The sequence below is a fragment of the Macrotis lagotis genome, chromosome X, assembly GCF_037893015.1.
Source record: "Macrotis lagotis isolate mMagLag1 chromosome X, bilby.v1.9.chrom.fasta, whole genome shotgun sequence".
In the NCBI taxonomy this organism is placed as follows: domain Eukaryota; kingdom Metazoa; phylum Chordata; class Mammalia; order Peramelemorphia; family Peramelidae; genus Macrotis; species Macrotis lagotis.
Window position 1 is genome coordinate 643,493,083 of NC_133666.1, and position 13,129 is coordinate 643,506,211.

Below are 13,129 nucleotides of genomic sequence, written 5' to 3' on the forward strand. Positions count from 1 at the left end.
ATATTTGTTTTTCTTCATTCTTTTTTTTAAGTTTTTCTTGGCAAGGCAATGGGGTTAAGTGGCTTGCCCAAGGCCACATAGCTAGGTAATTATTAAGTGTCTGAGACCGGATTTGAACCCAGGTCCTCCGGACTCCAGGCCGGCGCTCTGTCCTCTGCAGCCGCCCCTCCACACTCACGTTCTAAAGCAGAGGTCAGGTAGGAAGACTAGCAGGCCCCGCCCCCGCCCGCAGGCCCCGCCCCCCGCAGGCCCCGCCCCGCCCCCGCCTGTCACTCCGGGCTCTACTCTCGGGCCACGCCCCCTGCGGTCCCGCCTCCTTTTCATCTTCCTCCCCCAGCTCCGTCTTCCGGAAACTCCGACTGTTGCTCGTCGGCGTTCGGAGGCCCCGCTTCCGGGGGCGGGGCACAAGATGGCGGCCTCCAGGCGGAGCTGCCGCTGCTGAAGCAACAGACCGGGAAGCGGCTCCGGACGGTGAGAAGCGAGGCCGCGGCGGAGCTTCCGGGCCCCGGGCGGCGGCCGGCGCCCCGGGAGGGCGGCGAGAGCGGGGAGAACGGCGGCCCCTGCCCCGGGGGGGCGGGGAGGCGGGGCCCCGGCCCCGGGGGAGGATGGAGCCGGCCGGGGGGCCCCGAGCCTTCGCAGGGGCGGGGTGGCCCCCGGACCCGCCGCGCACGCGCCCCTCGCCCGGGCCCCGCGGAATCTGCCCCAGGCCTAGGCCGGAGCCCCTCCCGGACCCGGGACCCGGGACTCCGGAGCCGGGCGCCGCCGGGGAGCCCCCCCCTTCTGTCCTGCCGCCTGGGGGGCTGCGCCTCTGCGCCCTGAGGGAGTGCCCCGGCCTGTGGCCGCCCTGACCCCTGACCCGCGCTGACCCTGGGGGCGGGGCTGCAGCGTGGGGGAAGCCAGAGCCAGCGGGGTCAGGACTCTCCCCTCCCCCGCCTCATGGTCCGCGTTCTAAGGGCCCCCAGCCCTGACATCACATGTTCTGAGGCCCCCAGCCCTGACATCACATGTTCTGAGGCCCCCAGCCCTGACATCACATGTTGTGAGGACCCCCAGCCCTGACATCACATGTTGTGAGGCCCCCCAGCCCTGACATCACATGCTCTGAGGCCCCCCAGCCCTGACATCACATGCTCTGAGGACCCCCTCAGCTCTGACATCACATGCTCTGAGGCCCCCCAGCCCTGACATCACATGTTGTGAGGCCCCCCAGCCCTGACATCACATGTTGTGAGGCCCCCCAGCCCTGACATCACATGTTGTGAGGCCCCCCAGCCCTGACATCACATGCTCTGAGGCCCCCCAGCCCTGACATCACATGCTCTGAGGACCCCCTCAGCTCTGACATCACATGCTCTGAGGCCCCCCAGCTCTGACATCACATGTTGTGAGGCCCCTCAGCCCTGACATCACATGCTCTGAGGCCCCCCAGACCTGACATCACATGTTCTAAGGCCCTCCAGCCCTGACATCACATGCTCTGAGGCCCCCCCAGCTCTGACATCACATGTTCTGAGGCCCCCCAGCCCTGACATCACATGTTCTGAGGCCCCCCAGCCCTGACATCACATGTTCTAAGGCCCTCCAGCCCTGACATCACATGCTCTGAGGCCCCCCAGCCCTTACATCACATGTTCTAAGGACCCCTCAGCTCTGACATCACATGTTCTGAGGCCCCCCAGCCCTGACATCACATGTTCTAAGGACCCCTCAGCCCTGGATCACATGTTCTGAGGACCCCCTCAGCCCTGACATCACATGTTCTGAGGACCCCCCAGCTCTGACTTCCTGGGTTCTAAGGGCCCCCCCAACTGTGACATTCTGGGTTCTAAGGATCTTCCCAGCTCTGACATTCCGTGTTCTAAGAGCCCTCCAAGTTCTGACATCCCATGTTCTAAAGACCCTCTCAGCTCTGACTTCCTGGGTTCTAAGGGCCCCCCAGCTCTAATTTCCTGGTTTCTAAGGGCCCCCCCAGCTCTGACTTCCAGGGTTCTAAGGATCCATCCAGCTCTGACATTCCACGTTATAAAAGCCCTCGCAGTTCTGACATTCCGTGTTCTAAGGACCCTCCAGGTCAAGGTCCCTCCTAGTGTTGACATTCTATGTTCTAAAGACTCTTCTAAATCTAACATTAAGGCTGAACTTTCTTCCCCTTTCCAAACACCCACAGACTGAGTGCCACTTGTTCTCGCATCTCCCAGGCCAGGGAATTAATTAGCTTTCCTCAGCATACACTGGAACTATTGGGGAAAAAAGCAACAGTTCCAGGATATAGCAGTAAAAATTTCTTGCATCACTATGGTCTCTCATGACAAGACTTATGTTTCTTTGCATTACCTCTGTCATTCCTCATGATTCAAAGTTAGGATTAGTACATCCAGTGTTTCAAAAATTTTATCTAAGGCAGTGGGGTTAAGAGTGACTTGCCCAAGGTCACACCACTAGGCAATTATTATTAAATGTCTGAGGCTGGATTTGAACTCAGGTCCACCTGACTCCAGGGCTGATGCTCTATCCACTGCACCACCCAGCCACCCCTAGTACATCCATTTTTCAAAGAAGAAAAATGAGACCAGCAGGTATAAAGTGAACATGTTCAAACTGACAGGAGATCCACAGTTTTCTTTAAGTTTTTTTTAGTGAGAATAACACCTCAGTGCATATAAGGGTCAACTTGCTCTTTGTTATGTAGATAGTAGAAGTGGATCAAGGTCTCCTGGTTACTTCTTCAGTTCTTTTTTTTCCACTTTACCCCACTGACTTATTCAAGCGTCGGATGAGTTAGCTGACTTTGACTCTGAAACTTTGATTTGCTGACCCAAATCCCATCAGTTTGTCTTTCTTGTCTTCCCAACTGTGCTTCTTTCCCTGCTACTGTTTCAGAGGGGTTGACCAGCATTCTGAGCTCAGTTTCCAGTTTGAGCTTGAGGCCCCCAACTATGGAGCCAGTAGAATCGGGAAGTGCTGCAGATGAGGAGGAGGACCGGGTGATGGAGCAGAGGCCTCGGACCCGATCCAATCCAGAGGGTGCTGAAGACCGAGCCCTAAGCACCCAAGCAAGTGTGGGGAATCGGAGCGAAGGGGAGGGTGAAGCAGCCAGTGCTGATGACAGCCCGCAGAACCCACCCAGCACCAATGGCAAGCCCTGGCAAGTGCCACCACAGACTCCAGAATTTCAGGTCCGGACACCCAGGGTCAATTGCCCAGAGAAGGTGGTATGTATCAGCTTTCAGTTTGAAGATATTAGGAGACTTTTGTTGTAGCACCAGTTACAGTAGTGTGAACCTTCAGTGAAGAGCTCTCAATCACATATGCAAGATGGCAAAAAAAGACCTAGAATGAGAGAGTATGGGAATCCGTATGGACCAGAAAGCTTATAGGTCTCTTCCCTATGACTGTGTCTCCCTACCTACCTAGGGAGAGACTTTGCTTTTTTATTACTATACTGACTACAAGAATCAGATAATTAAACACCAGAACATTTTTATAATATTTGCTTTGCAGCCTGGCGCTGAACTATGAGAAGTTACTTTTATAGCAACCTTATATTCGCATAGGTGCTGTTTAATGCAAATGCTTGGATGAGCCGGGTGACCATGAATTGAGGATTAGTTCCTTTTGTACCCTTTTCCTCAGCCCAAATTGGGAGGAAACCTAAGTTCTTATCTTGACTTTATAAGAGCACCCACCCCCCTCTGGGGCCCCAGTTTCCTTACCTATAAAATGAAGGGGTTGGAATAATGATTTTTTAAAAATTGCTTTTTATTATTTTCAATCAATGAAAGTTCATCTCCCTCCAACCTTTTTTCTTTTTCTTTTTCTTTTGCAAGGCAAATGGGGTTAAGTGGCTTGCCCAAGGCCACACAGCTAGGTATCCCCCCAACCTTCTTGAGAAAGAAATGAAAAGAAAACCCCTGTTCAAAGCATCTATATTAAAACACAACAAATTCTCACATTGGCCATTGGGGGAAAAAAATGTGTCAGGGGCAACTAGCTGTCCTTGGAGTCAGGAGGACCTGAGTACAAATCCAGCCTCAGACTCTTAATAATTACCTAGCTGTGTGACCTTGGGCAAGTCACTTAACCCCAATGCCTTGGGAAAAAAAAGAAAGAGGAGAAAAAACATGCCAGTGTGCACTCTAAATCTGTTACCCCTCTGGCAGGAGGATATGTTTTATCTCATGTGTCCTCTTAAATTGTGGTTAATCGTTGAGTTCCCAAGTTCTTTCAAAATTGTTTGTCTTTGCAATATTGTGATTAGAATATTAGAAGTTCTTGATTCTCCCTTTACTCTACATCAAGTTTTCCCAGATTTATTTGAACTCAGTGATCATAAAAGTCTCTTCCAACTCTGATGGCCTAGAATTCTAGTACATTATATCTGCTTCGGATCAGAGCTAGGCTGCTTAGGACTTCTTGGTAAAACTGGAACTTCCTCCCCCATTCTAGATGGAATAGATGTCCATTGTGCCCACTCCACAGTTAGCCTGGATAATATTACTATTTTTTGTTCTCCTTTATAACACCTTACAAATTACTCTGCATCTGCATTGATCTTTACCGTAATCCCATAAGGTAGGACTGCTTGGTTCCATTTTACAGATGAGAAACTGAGACTCAGAGACTAAATATATTTTATTTAGCATCACACATTTAGTAAAAAGTAGTCTTAAAATTTTACAGAGTCTTGCAGGGGTTTTTACTAAATCTTTGTTGGTTGATTTAAACAGTAACCAAGACTGGTGTGTCTCAAGTGAATTCCTCTTTTTTAAAGAAATCCTATTCTTGGGGTGGCTTTTCTTTTATTAGAAAAGAAGTTCTTATGGTTGAATCAACACGATTGACCTGGTGATAGTATTACTTTAGAGCTTGTCTGAGTTCAAGGGGCTCAATGTTTTGCTGGGAATGGACTGGGCAGGGAGGTAGGTTTAAGTAGGTGTTAAATGTTCTTCATTTCCCCCACTTTTCCATGTCTTTAACACAGATCATATGCCTGGACCTGTCAGAGGAAATGTCTTTGCCAAAACTGGAGTCATTTAATGGGTGAGAGGATTTTTCTCTCCTAATGTCTATTTGGAATCTCTGATCCGGTATTTCTTCCACCTTTGGATCCTTAGGTGAGGACAGATGGGGAAGGTTGAAGTAACAAGGTGGAACTGGTCCCATAATACCTTAGCAGTGAACAGAGTGGACCCATGTATTGGGGAAATCACTTTGGCAGCACATGAAGCATAAGTTGGAGAGGAAAAAAAGACTGGAAGATCATTTAGGAAGCAGTTAGACTAATCTAGGCAAGAGGTAAACTAGGCTGATAGCAATAAGAAAGAGGAGAATATAATCAAGGTGATTTGGCAGCCAGTTGGAAAAGAAGTTGAAGGGAAAAGCCATTTGTAGCCACTTTAGCTCTTATGGGTGGCATATCAGTTGTGTTCTTACTTGAAGGGAAATATCTCTGAAAAGAGTTTGAAATCTGAAACCTATTGGGAATGAAAACAAATCTGATTCTGCATCAGAAAAATGGTCAAAAATCATGAAAGGTTTTAAAAAGTACAATCACTGATCACCTGATAATATTGAAAGTTATTAATCAGAGAAATGCAAATTGAAATGAGGTTGAGATAGTGGAAGTCAGAAGTCGAGCAAAAACACAGAGCTTAAAAAAGGATAAAATGACCCTGCTACCCTCTGGGTGGGTGCATGGTTGGGTGGAGGATGTTTGAGCCTGATTCTCCTATGGCCCAGGATCCCATAGGACATACCACTGATTGCTGAGGACCTCACTAACTGTGAAGGGTCACCTGGGACTCAGTCCAGAAAAGTAACCTCTTCCTGGAGACTCCATTCCCAAGTTATATCTTAACTGCAGGGGTGTCTGTCCCTTGAGAAACCGTAGTGGTTCGCTATCCCTGAATGCTGCCTTGGAACTGCCTAGAGCCTACTGAGGGTCCTCTGTCTTCCCTGACCAGCTCAAAGACCAATGCCCTGAATGTGTCCCAGAAGATGATCGAGATGTTTGTTCGGACAAAACACAAGATTGACAAGTGCCATGAGTTTGCCCTGGTGGTGGTAAATGACGACACTACTTGGGTGAGTGAGAATGGGAGGGGACCTTGTTCCCCCTCTCCTCTTCCCTTACTCCTTTTCGATTTCTTGGGAAGAGATTAGGATCCTGAACACAGAATATCAGAGATAGACATGCCTTCTAATTCTAGAGCTGGAAAGGACTTTAGAAAATGCAATTTAGAGCTAGCCAAAATCTTAGAATATAGGGAGTTTGAGCCAGGAGAGTGTTTAAAATAGTCTTTCTGAACTGAGAGGGACCTTAGTGATCGACTAGCTCATCCACCCAAGTTCAGAGTGGGGACCATCCCGGTTCAAAAGGTTGAATTAAGGTCTCCTGACTGCAGATTTAGTGGTCTTTCCCTTATACAGCTTTGTATGTGTAGTTTGTGTATGTAAGTTTGACCCAAGTTCACAAGAAGCCACAGACCACAGAGACCAGGTGTTTGAGGAGAACTGTCAGTCATATCAGAGCTCCCTAGTTCCTGAGTCCTGTTATCCTTGCCCCCTTTGACCTTCCTCAGATCTCAGAAAAGACTGAATAGTCTAAGGGGGGGACCCTGGGGATGGGATGTTCTAGGACCAGCTGAGCTGAAGAAATAGCACCTGCTCGCAAAGAGCCGTCTGCATTGTTATCTGGGCAGTGGCACCTACAGAACAAGAAGGACAAAACAGGTGAGCAGCCCTGGTTTTGTTTTTAGCTCTCAGGCTTGACCTCGGATCCCAGGGAGCTGTGCAGCTGCCTCTACGACCTCGAAACTGCTACTTGCATGGCTTTCAGTATCCTTGTGAAAGGGGCAAGGGACAGACTGGGACAGAAGTCCACAGAACCTGGAGGTCATGTGTAGAGAATGGGGGAGTTGGGAGCCCCATAGAAGCATAGCTTACTACTGATGGCATTATCCCCAGAGTTGTCAGGGGAAAAAAAGTCTCTCCCTTGATATAGCCAGCCTTGCCCATTATTTCCCAGCCTCCTTCATTTTTTGCCCTCATTCTGTTCTGCCCAATTTCTCCTTCCCTTTCCACCTCTGCTTTTGTATTCCAGTGCTCCTATGATGACCAGAGTAATTGTCAAAAGGCTCTTTGTCAATCTTTGGCCTACCTACCTTTTCCTGTAGTGGACTTGTATTCTTGTTTCTAAACTAGAATAGAAAGGGAGGGCTCTTCATCCTTTTGGGAACAGATTGAAATGAGACATTAGGAGACTTGGAGGTAACAGGAGTAACTCCCCAGGAGTGGGGAGGCCTTGGAAGAGGAACCCCACATTTCCAGAGATGACAATCTAGTCATCAGGGAACTGGCCTCTGGCATTTTCACTGATCCTTAGCTCTCTCATTCCAGACTTGGACAGCCTGTTCAACCTTATGTAAGTTGCTGCTATTTCCTGACACAAAGATTAACATTGGTCTTGGGGCTTTAGGCAACAGGGTACCAGAATGGGTGGATGTATTATGAGGGGCCTGGCATGACATCCCTTTATGTATTAGTTGACAGGAAGTCAGAGGTGCTCTGAAATGTCACATTCTCCTTTCTCTCCACTGGTCTAGACAGCAGAAGATTGAGCTTCCAGTCACAGAGAATGTCCAGACCATTCCACCACCTTATGTAGTGCGAACCATCTTGGTGTACAGTCGCCCTGCCTGCCAGGCCCAGTTTGCTGTGATGGAGCCCATAAAGGTAGGTAAGAAAAAGGTTAGGATAGCTGGAGAAGAACTGTCCTTCCAAATCTGATAACTAGATGATTTGGGAATAAGTTTCTAGAGTGGACTTCCTGGTCCACTAACATGATCATCCTTTTGCTCAAAACCCGTCAGTGACTCTCCAGTCCTTACACATTAAAGAGTAAACTCCTTCTCTTGACATCCATGATCCTTCTCAGTCTGGTTCCACCTTACTTTTCCAGTCTGATAACACACTGCTTTCTTTTCTGTATACTCTGTTCCAACCAGACTGGACTACTGACCAGGTCCAGGCTCATCCTATACTCTTTTGCCTCTCCCTTTTTTTTTTTTTTTTTTGGCACTGTTCCTATGCATGGAATGACTTCTTCCCATTGCTTCCTGTTGACAGTCCACTTGCCCTTTAAGGCTCAGTTCTGATACCACCCCCTTTTGAAGTCTAATCTGGACTTCTTGAACTAGAAGTGACTCCTCCCTAATTCCATCTCATAGGAACTTGTCCTGCCAGGCAATGACCATATTCTACTTTGTATTTTGTCTATAGACTTTGCATACATTCCTTGTTGGAGTATGAGGTCTTTCAAGGCAAAGACCCTGTCACATCCCTCCTTTCACTCTCTCCCCATGGTACCAGACACTGAAGTGTCTAACTACTTAGTCAAGATTTGTTGGACAAAGGACTGAATGGATGGTTGTGCCAGGCTAGAGTGGATAGGCATTCCATGGCCATTTCCATTTATTTAGATGGCTAGCTGGAAGCACTTTCCAATTTTCTGTTGTTGCACATGGGCAGTGGGCTACTATGGAATCCATTTTCTTTGATGGAAGACAGAGCACTCTTTATCAGAAGATTTAGAAGGCAGATGTGTGTGGAAGTCATGGAGTGTATTGCCACCATAAAGTTTTGGTCAGAGACCTTACTGTTTGTTTCTGTGAAATGCATTATCCATCTCAATTTGCTCCTTATAGCAGCTCTGTTGGTTGTGGGTAGGACAACAGATATTGACCCCATTGAGGTCCCCTAGTGTCACAACTAATAATTTGAAGTGGGATTTAAACCCCAGTCACTCCTGACTCCCAGGCTAGCCCCTTTCTAGTAATGTGCATTACCTTTTTTTGCTTTCTGAAAGAAAAATTTACTGTTTTTGTTTTCCTGCAGAAGATGCTCCAATGTCCGTATTTCTTTTTTGATGTGGTATATATCCACAATGGTACTGAGGAAAAAGAAGAGGAGGCCAGCTGGAAGGTGAGATGAGAGATGAGGGTAAAGCTACCAAATTGTAGAATAGTAAACTTAGCTTGAAGTCTTAGAAGAGACTAACAATTTATGGAAGGGGAAACAGTGCTCTCAGAGAACTAGCAGAAGTCCTCCAAGAGGAATCTCATGTCTGTTTAGACACTGTTATGAGGCTGGTAGGGTAAGGGAATCCTAAAGACATCCTCTAGCAGATTTTCAAATCTCAGGAATAAAATAGAAAGATCTAGGCTCAATGATGATACAAGTAGATGGATTTGGTGCTGGCTGAATGACTAGATGCAGAGTGGTCGTTAATTACCTCACCCTGGAGTGAGGACTCTAGTGGAAGTGCCTGAGATTCTGTCTTTGACTCTTTGCAATTCAGCCTTCTTAATGAAGTATAGTTTGTATGTTTGTTAGATTTGCAGAGGACAAAAAACTTGGGGTAGTGGGGGCTGGGGTAAAGTTGCTAACATGTCATTCTATAACAGGATCCAAAAATCTCAACTCTCTAGAATAATGTACATAATCTGGTAAATAAAATTTATTAGAAATAAAAGACCTGCATTTGAGTTAAAAAATCACCAGCATAAATTTAAGATATCAGGAAATCTCTAGACAGGTGTTATTACCAAAAAATTCTGGGAGTTTAGTGGACCCCAAGCTCAGCAATGTGGTATGACAACTAGAGCAGCTGATGATTTCATAGTTGCAATAGTAGTATCTTGGATGAGAGAGGGTGCTGATGGCCCCACTGTCCTCTGGTTTGGTCAGACTGCTTCTGGAGTATTTTGTTGAGTTTTCCCCAAGAAGGACATAAACAAGCTGGAACGTCTTTGGAGACAGATGGCCAGGATTATACAAAGTCTGAAGAGCCAAAGGAAACTCAAGGGAAAGAAATGGACCAGTACGGAGGATTTGACAGCTGTCTTAGGCATCCAGAGACTTGTAGTGTAAGAGAGGTATTCGATTTGCGTTTGATCCTAGAAGCCAGACCTAGGAACAGTGAGTGAAAGCCACAGGAGGTGAATTTTGACTCAATATCAAGAGTTAACAAAAAGTCTTTGTAATTAGAACTCTCCCACAGTAGAATGAGGTGCTTCAGGAGGCAATAGGTTCCTGATTACTTGAGAGAGGGCTTCCAGACAGGCTGGCCAATCACCCAGCCAAAATAGCATGCTTCCTATTCTCTTCTAATGTCTAGAGTCCCTTCCAGCTTTGAGTTTCTTTGATTTTGTGATTCTAGAAAATTATCTTGGGTCTATGATGCTTTACAGTTTCCCAGGCATTTTCCTTACAACAACTCTCTGAAGGAGGTAGTATAGTCATTTTTTCTACATCTGTAAAGATGTAGAAACTGAGTCCCAGAGAAGTTAACTTGTCCTCGCAGAGGCTGGAATCTAATCCTAGATCTACCCTTACTATGATAGGATACTGTTTTGTTAACTAGAAATACCCTACATATTTAACCCTTCTTTTCCTAGGGCCTAGGTCATCACTTCCTGAGTTTAGGGGTGGCTTGTTCTTAAGAAGGCAGGTGTCAAGTGGGGGGAGGGCATGCTTGAAAGTTTCCTTAAGCCCTTGATACAAGGTTAATATTTGAAATAAATATGCCCACTGGCATATTGGTAGAAGGGTGTGACCTGCCCCAGGGACAGAGGGTAACCTAACAACTGCAAAAGCAACATATATGCCACCAGATACTGTCTCCCAAGCTTTCTTTCCCTTTGATGATCCCCCCCCCATTGCTCATACTAGCATTTGAACATTAAGATGTGCTAAGAATTCAAGCTGTATTAAGGATTTCTATGCCAGACTGTTTCTCTGTTGCCAATTGGTGAAGGAAGAATTGAGGAAAGGAAGGTGTACAACTAGGGATGGTGAGGAGATGAAGTATATTTATTTATTTATTGGTAAGGCAGTGGGGTTAAGTGACTTGCCCATGGTCACACAGCTAGGCAGTTATTAAGTGTCTGAGGTCACATTTGAACTTAGGACCTCCTGACTTCAGGGCCAGTGCTCTATTCATTGTGCCACCTAGCTGCCCCAGGAGATGAAGTATAAATGTGTTTCCCCTATGTGATGATGGGGGGAATAAGTTCAGATACTCTCTCACTATTTGTGGAGAAAGCTTATTTTATGTGAATGGAGAGTAGGGCAGTATAGAGAGGAATGGAAGGTACACTCACCATCTGACTGTGGGCAAGTCATTCCCCTGCTTTCAAACCTTAAATACCCCATTTGAAAAGTGTGGCTGGGGGTTGGGGGGGTGGTGCACTCAGTAAACTCAGAAATCACTTCCAGTGTTGAGATTCTGTAGGCCTATGGGTTTTTGGGACAAAAGTACAGACAGCTGGATTGTGTGAGGAATGTGGAACCTCATCTCCCAGACAACTTCGTGATGTATCCTAGCCTGCAAAGGCTCAACAACAAATTTCATGGTTAAATAATACATTTGGCCTTGGACTAAAGAATATAGAATATTCAGACTTAGAATGTCAAAGCTGAGACGGATCTCATAAAATGTTGGGAGGGCAGACGGGAATAATAATGGTCATTTGTATAGTCAAGGACACTGAGGCTCAAGAGAACTCATAATTTGGTACATGCTTTATAAGTAACTGAAAGACAAGGATAAGACTGGATAACTTCTAACTCCCAGGTCCAGAGTTTTTTTGTTTTTTTTTTTTAACCAAAATCAGGCTTTCTCTGAAAAGCTGAGGTTTCATCTTGTATCTGGTACGTGACTGGTGACCTTAGGCAGGTCACTGCCAGAGTTCTCAGGCCGTACTCTTAAGACTTCAGTTGTAGAGAAGGGTCTGCTCTGCATAGGTGAAGGAAGCCCTTTACCAGGGACTCCAGACAATGAAATGACAAGTTTGAACTTTGCCTCTCCAAAAGACAGGGCAGCTGTTGCCTGAATTTGATGAAGGCACCAAGCACAACTTCCTGTATCATCACCTAGTTTCACCCCCTGCTCACTAAGGAACATGACTATTTGAGGGTGGTTACTGGCTTTGGAGAACCTTTTTCCCAAGGTCCTGACCATTTTAGAATGTGGGGAAGACCGGAACTAGGGGGTTTCTGTCTACCTTTCTTTTGATTGCCTGTCCATAGGACCTCACCTTTGTGGATACATGTGGATGTATATATGCTTATGACTGATGGTCTTTGACCCTTCTCACCCTCACCTAGGATACATATGCCCTCTTTGGAGGTTTGGATTCCAAAGGCACCAGCTACAAGTATGAGGTTTCGCTGTCAGGGCCAGCTGTGGAGCTGCACAACTGCATGGCCAAACTTCTGGCCCACCCTTTGCAGAGACCTTTCCAGACACATGCCTCCTACAGCCTCCTGGAGGAAGAGGATTCTGCTGAAATGGAAGCCACTGTGTAAGGCTGCCTCTGACTTCTAGGCTCTGCTCAACTTTGCCTAGGATGATCCCTTCTTCCATAGGCCCTGGAAAAGGGTCCTTAAGAACTGTGGTTATGGCCCCAGTGGAGATGGTGGTTCTTGGGTGAGGTTCAATCATGGATTGATCAGAGTCCCTGGACCTGTCTTGCCATAGTGCTCAAATGTAGCCTGTGGGTCCCATGATGGTGAATTTTGGTTATGTATTAAACTATCAGTATGATGTTTTGGTTCTGGGTAGGTGCTTGTCTTTTGTCCCTCCCCAGAATGAGGGAGTATCGTTTCCCTTTATTTTGACCACATCACCTTTAGAGTGCTTTATTCAGTTCTAGGTGAAACTTTATTTTGTGTCAAACACTGTTCATTTCTGGGTTTACAAACACAGAATTGGCAGGCTCTATTCAAGAGATGTATATTCAAGTGGATCACATTTTAGGAGAATTAGTGTTGAATAAGTATGATCAGAAGAGGGAAACCAGCCAGGATGGGGGGGGGGGAGATTGGAATCCATGCCATGAGGTTGGTTGCAAGGAAGAAGGGATATTTAGACTGGAGAAGAACAGATTTGGAGGGGACGTGATGTCTCATTGCGGACGGAAAGCACTGTGAAGTGGAAGGAGGGAACTGGATTCTTTTGCTTGACCCTAGGGGGCAGCAGTGGGCAGAGTGACAGGATTTGGTTGGGTGCCCGCAGAAGCGCCCCCTCCTCCCCCCGTGAAGCCCGTCATCACTTCTCGCCAGCGCT

General features: G+C 46.8%; 1 protein-coding gene across 2 annotated transcripts; it reads left to right on the forward strand.

Moving 5' to 3' along the window:
- The first annotated feature begins 362 nt into the window (after positions 1 to 362).
- BABAM1 (BRISC and BRCA1 A complex member 1) lies at positions 363 to 12,630 on the forward strand. 2 transcript variants are annotated; one of them, XM_074204461.1, is made up of 9 exons: positions 363 to 471; positions 2,881 to 3,212; positions 4,982 to 5,040; positions 5,964 to 6,084; positions 6,759 to 6,894; positions 7,399 to 7,423; positions 7,605 to 7,734; positions 8,896 to 8,982; positions 12,169 to 12,630. In XM_074204461.1, exons 2-9 carry the CDS (start codon positions 2,937 to 2,939, stop codon positions 12,367 to 12,369), a joined length of 1,035 nt encoding a protein of 344 aa, XP_074060562.1. In that variant the 5' UTR covers positions 363 to 471; positions 2,881 to 2,936; the 3' UTR covers positions 12,370 to 12,630. The 2 variants fall into 2 exon arrangements, with proteins under 2 accessions (XP_074060562.1, XP_074060563.1); XM_074204462.1 differs by having other exon boundaries at positions 6,759 to 6,837; positions 12,169 to 12,628.
- The last annotated feature ends 499 nt before the right edge of the window (positions 12,631 to 13,129 follow it).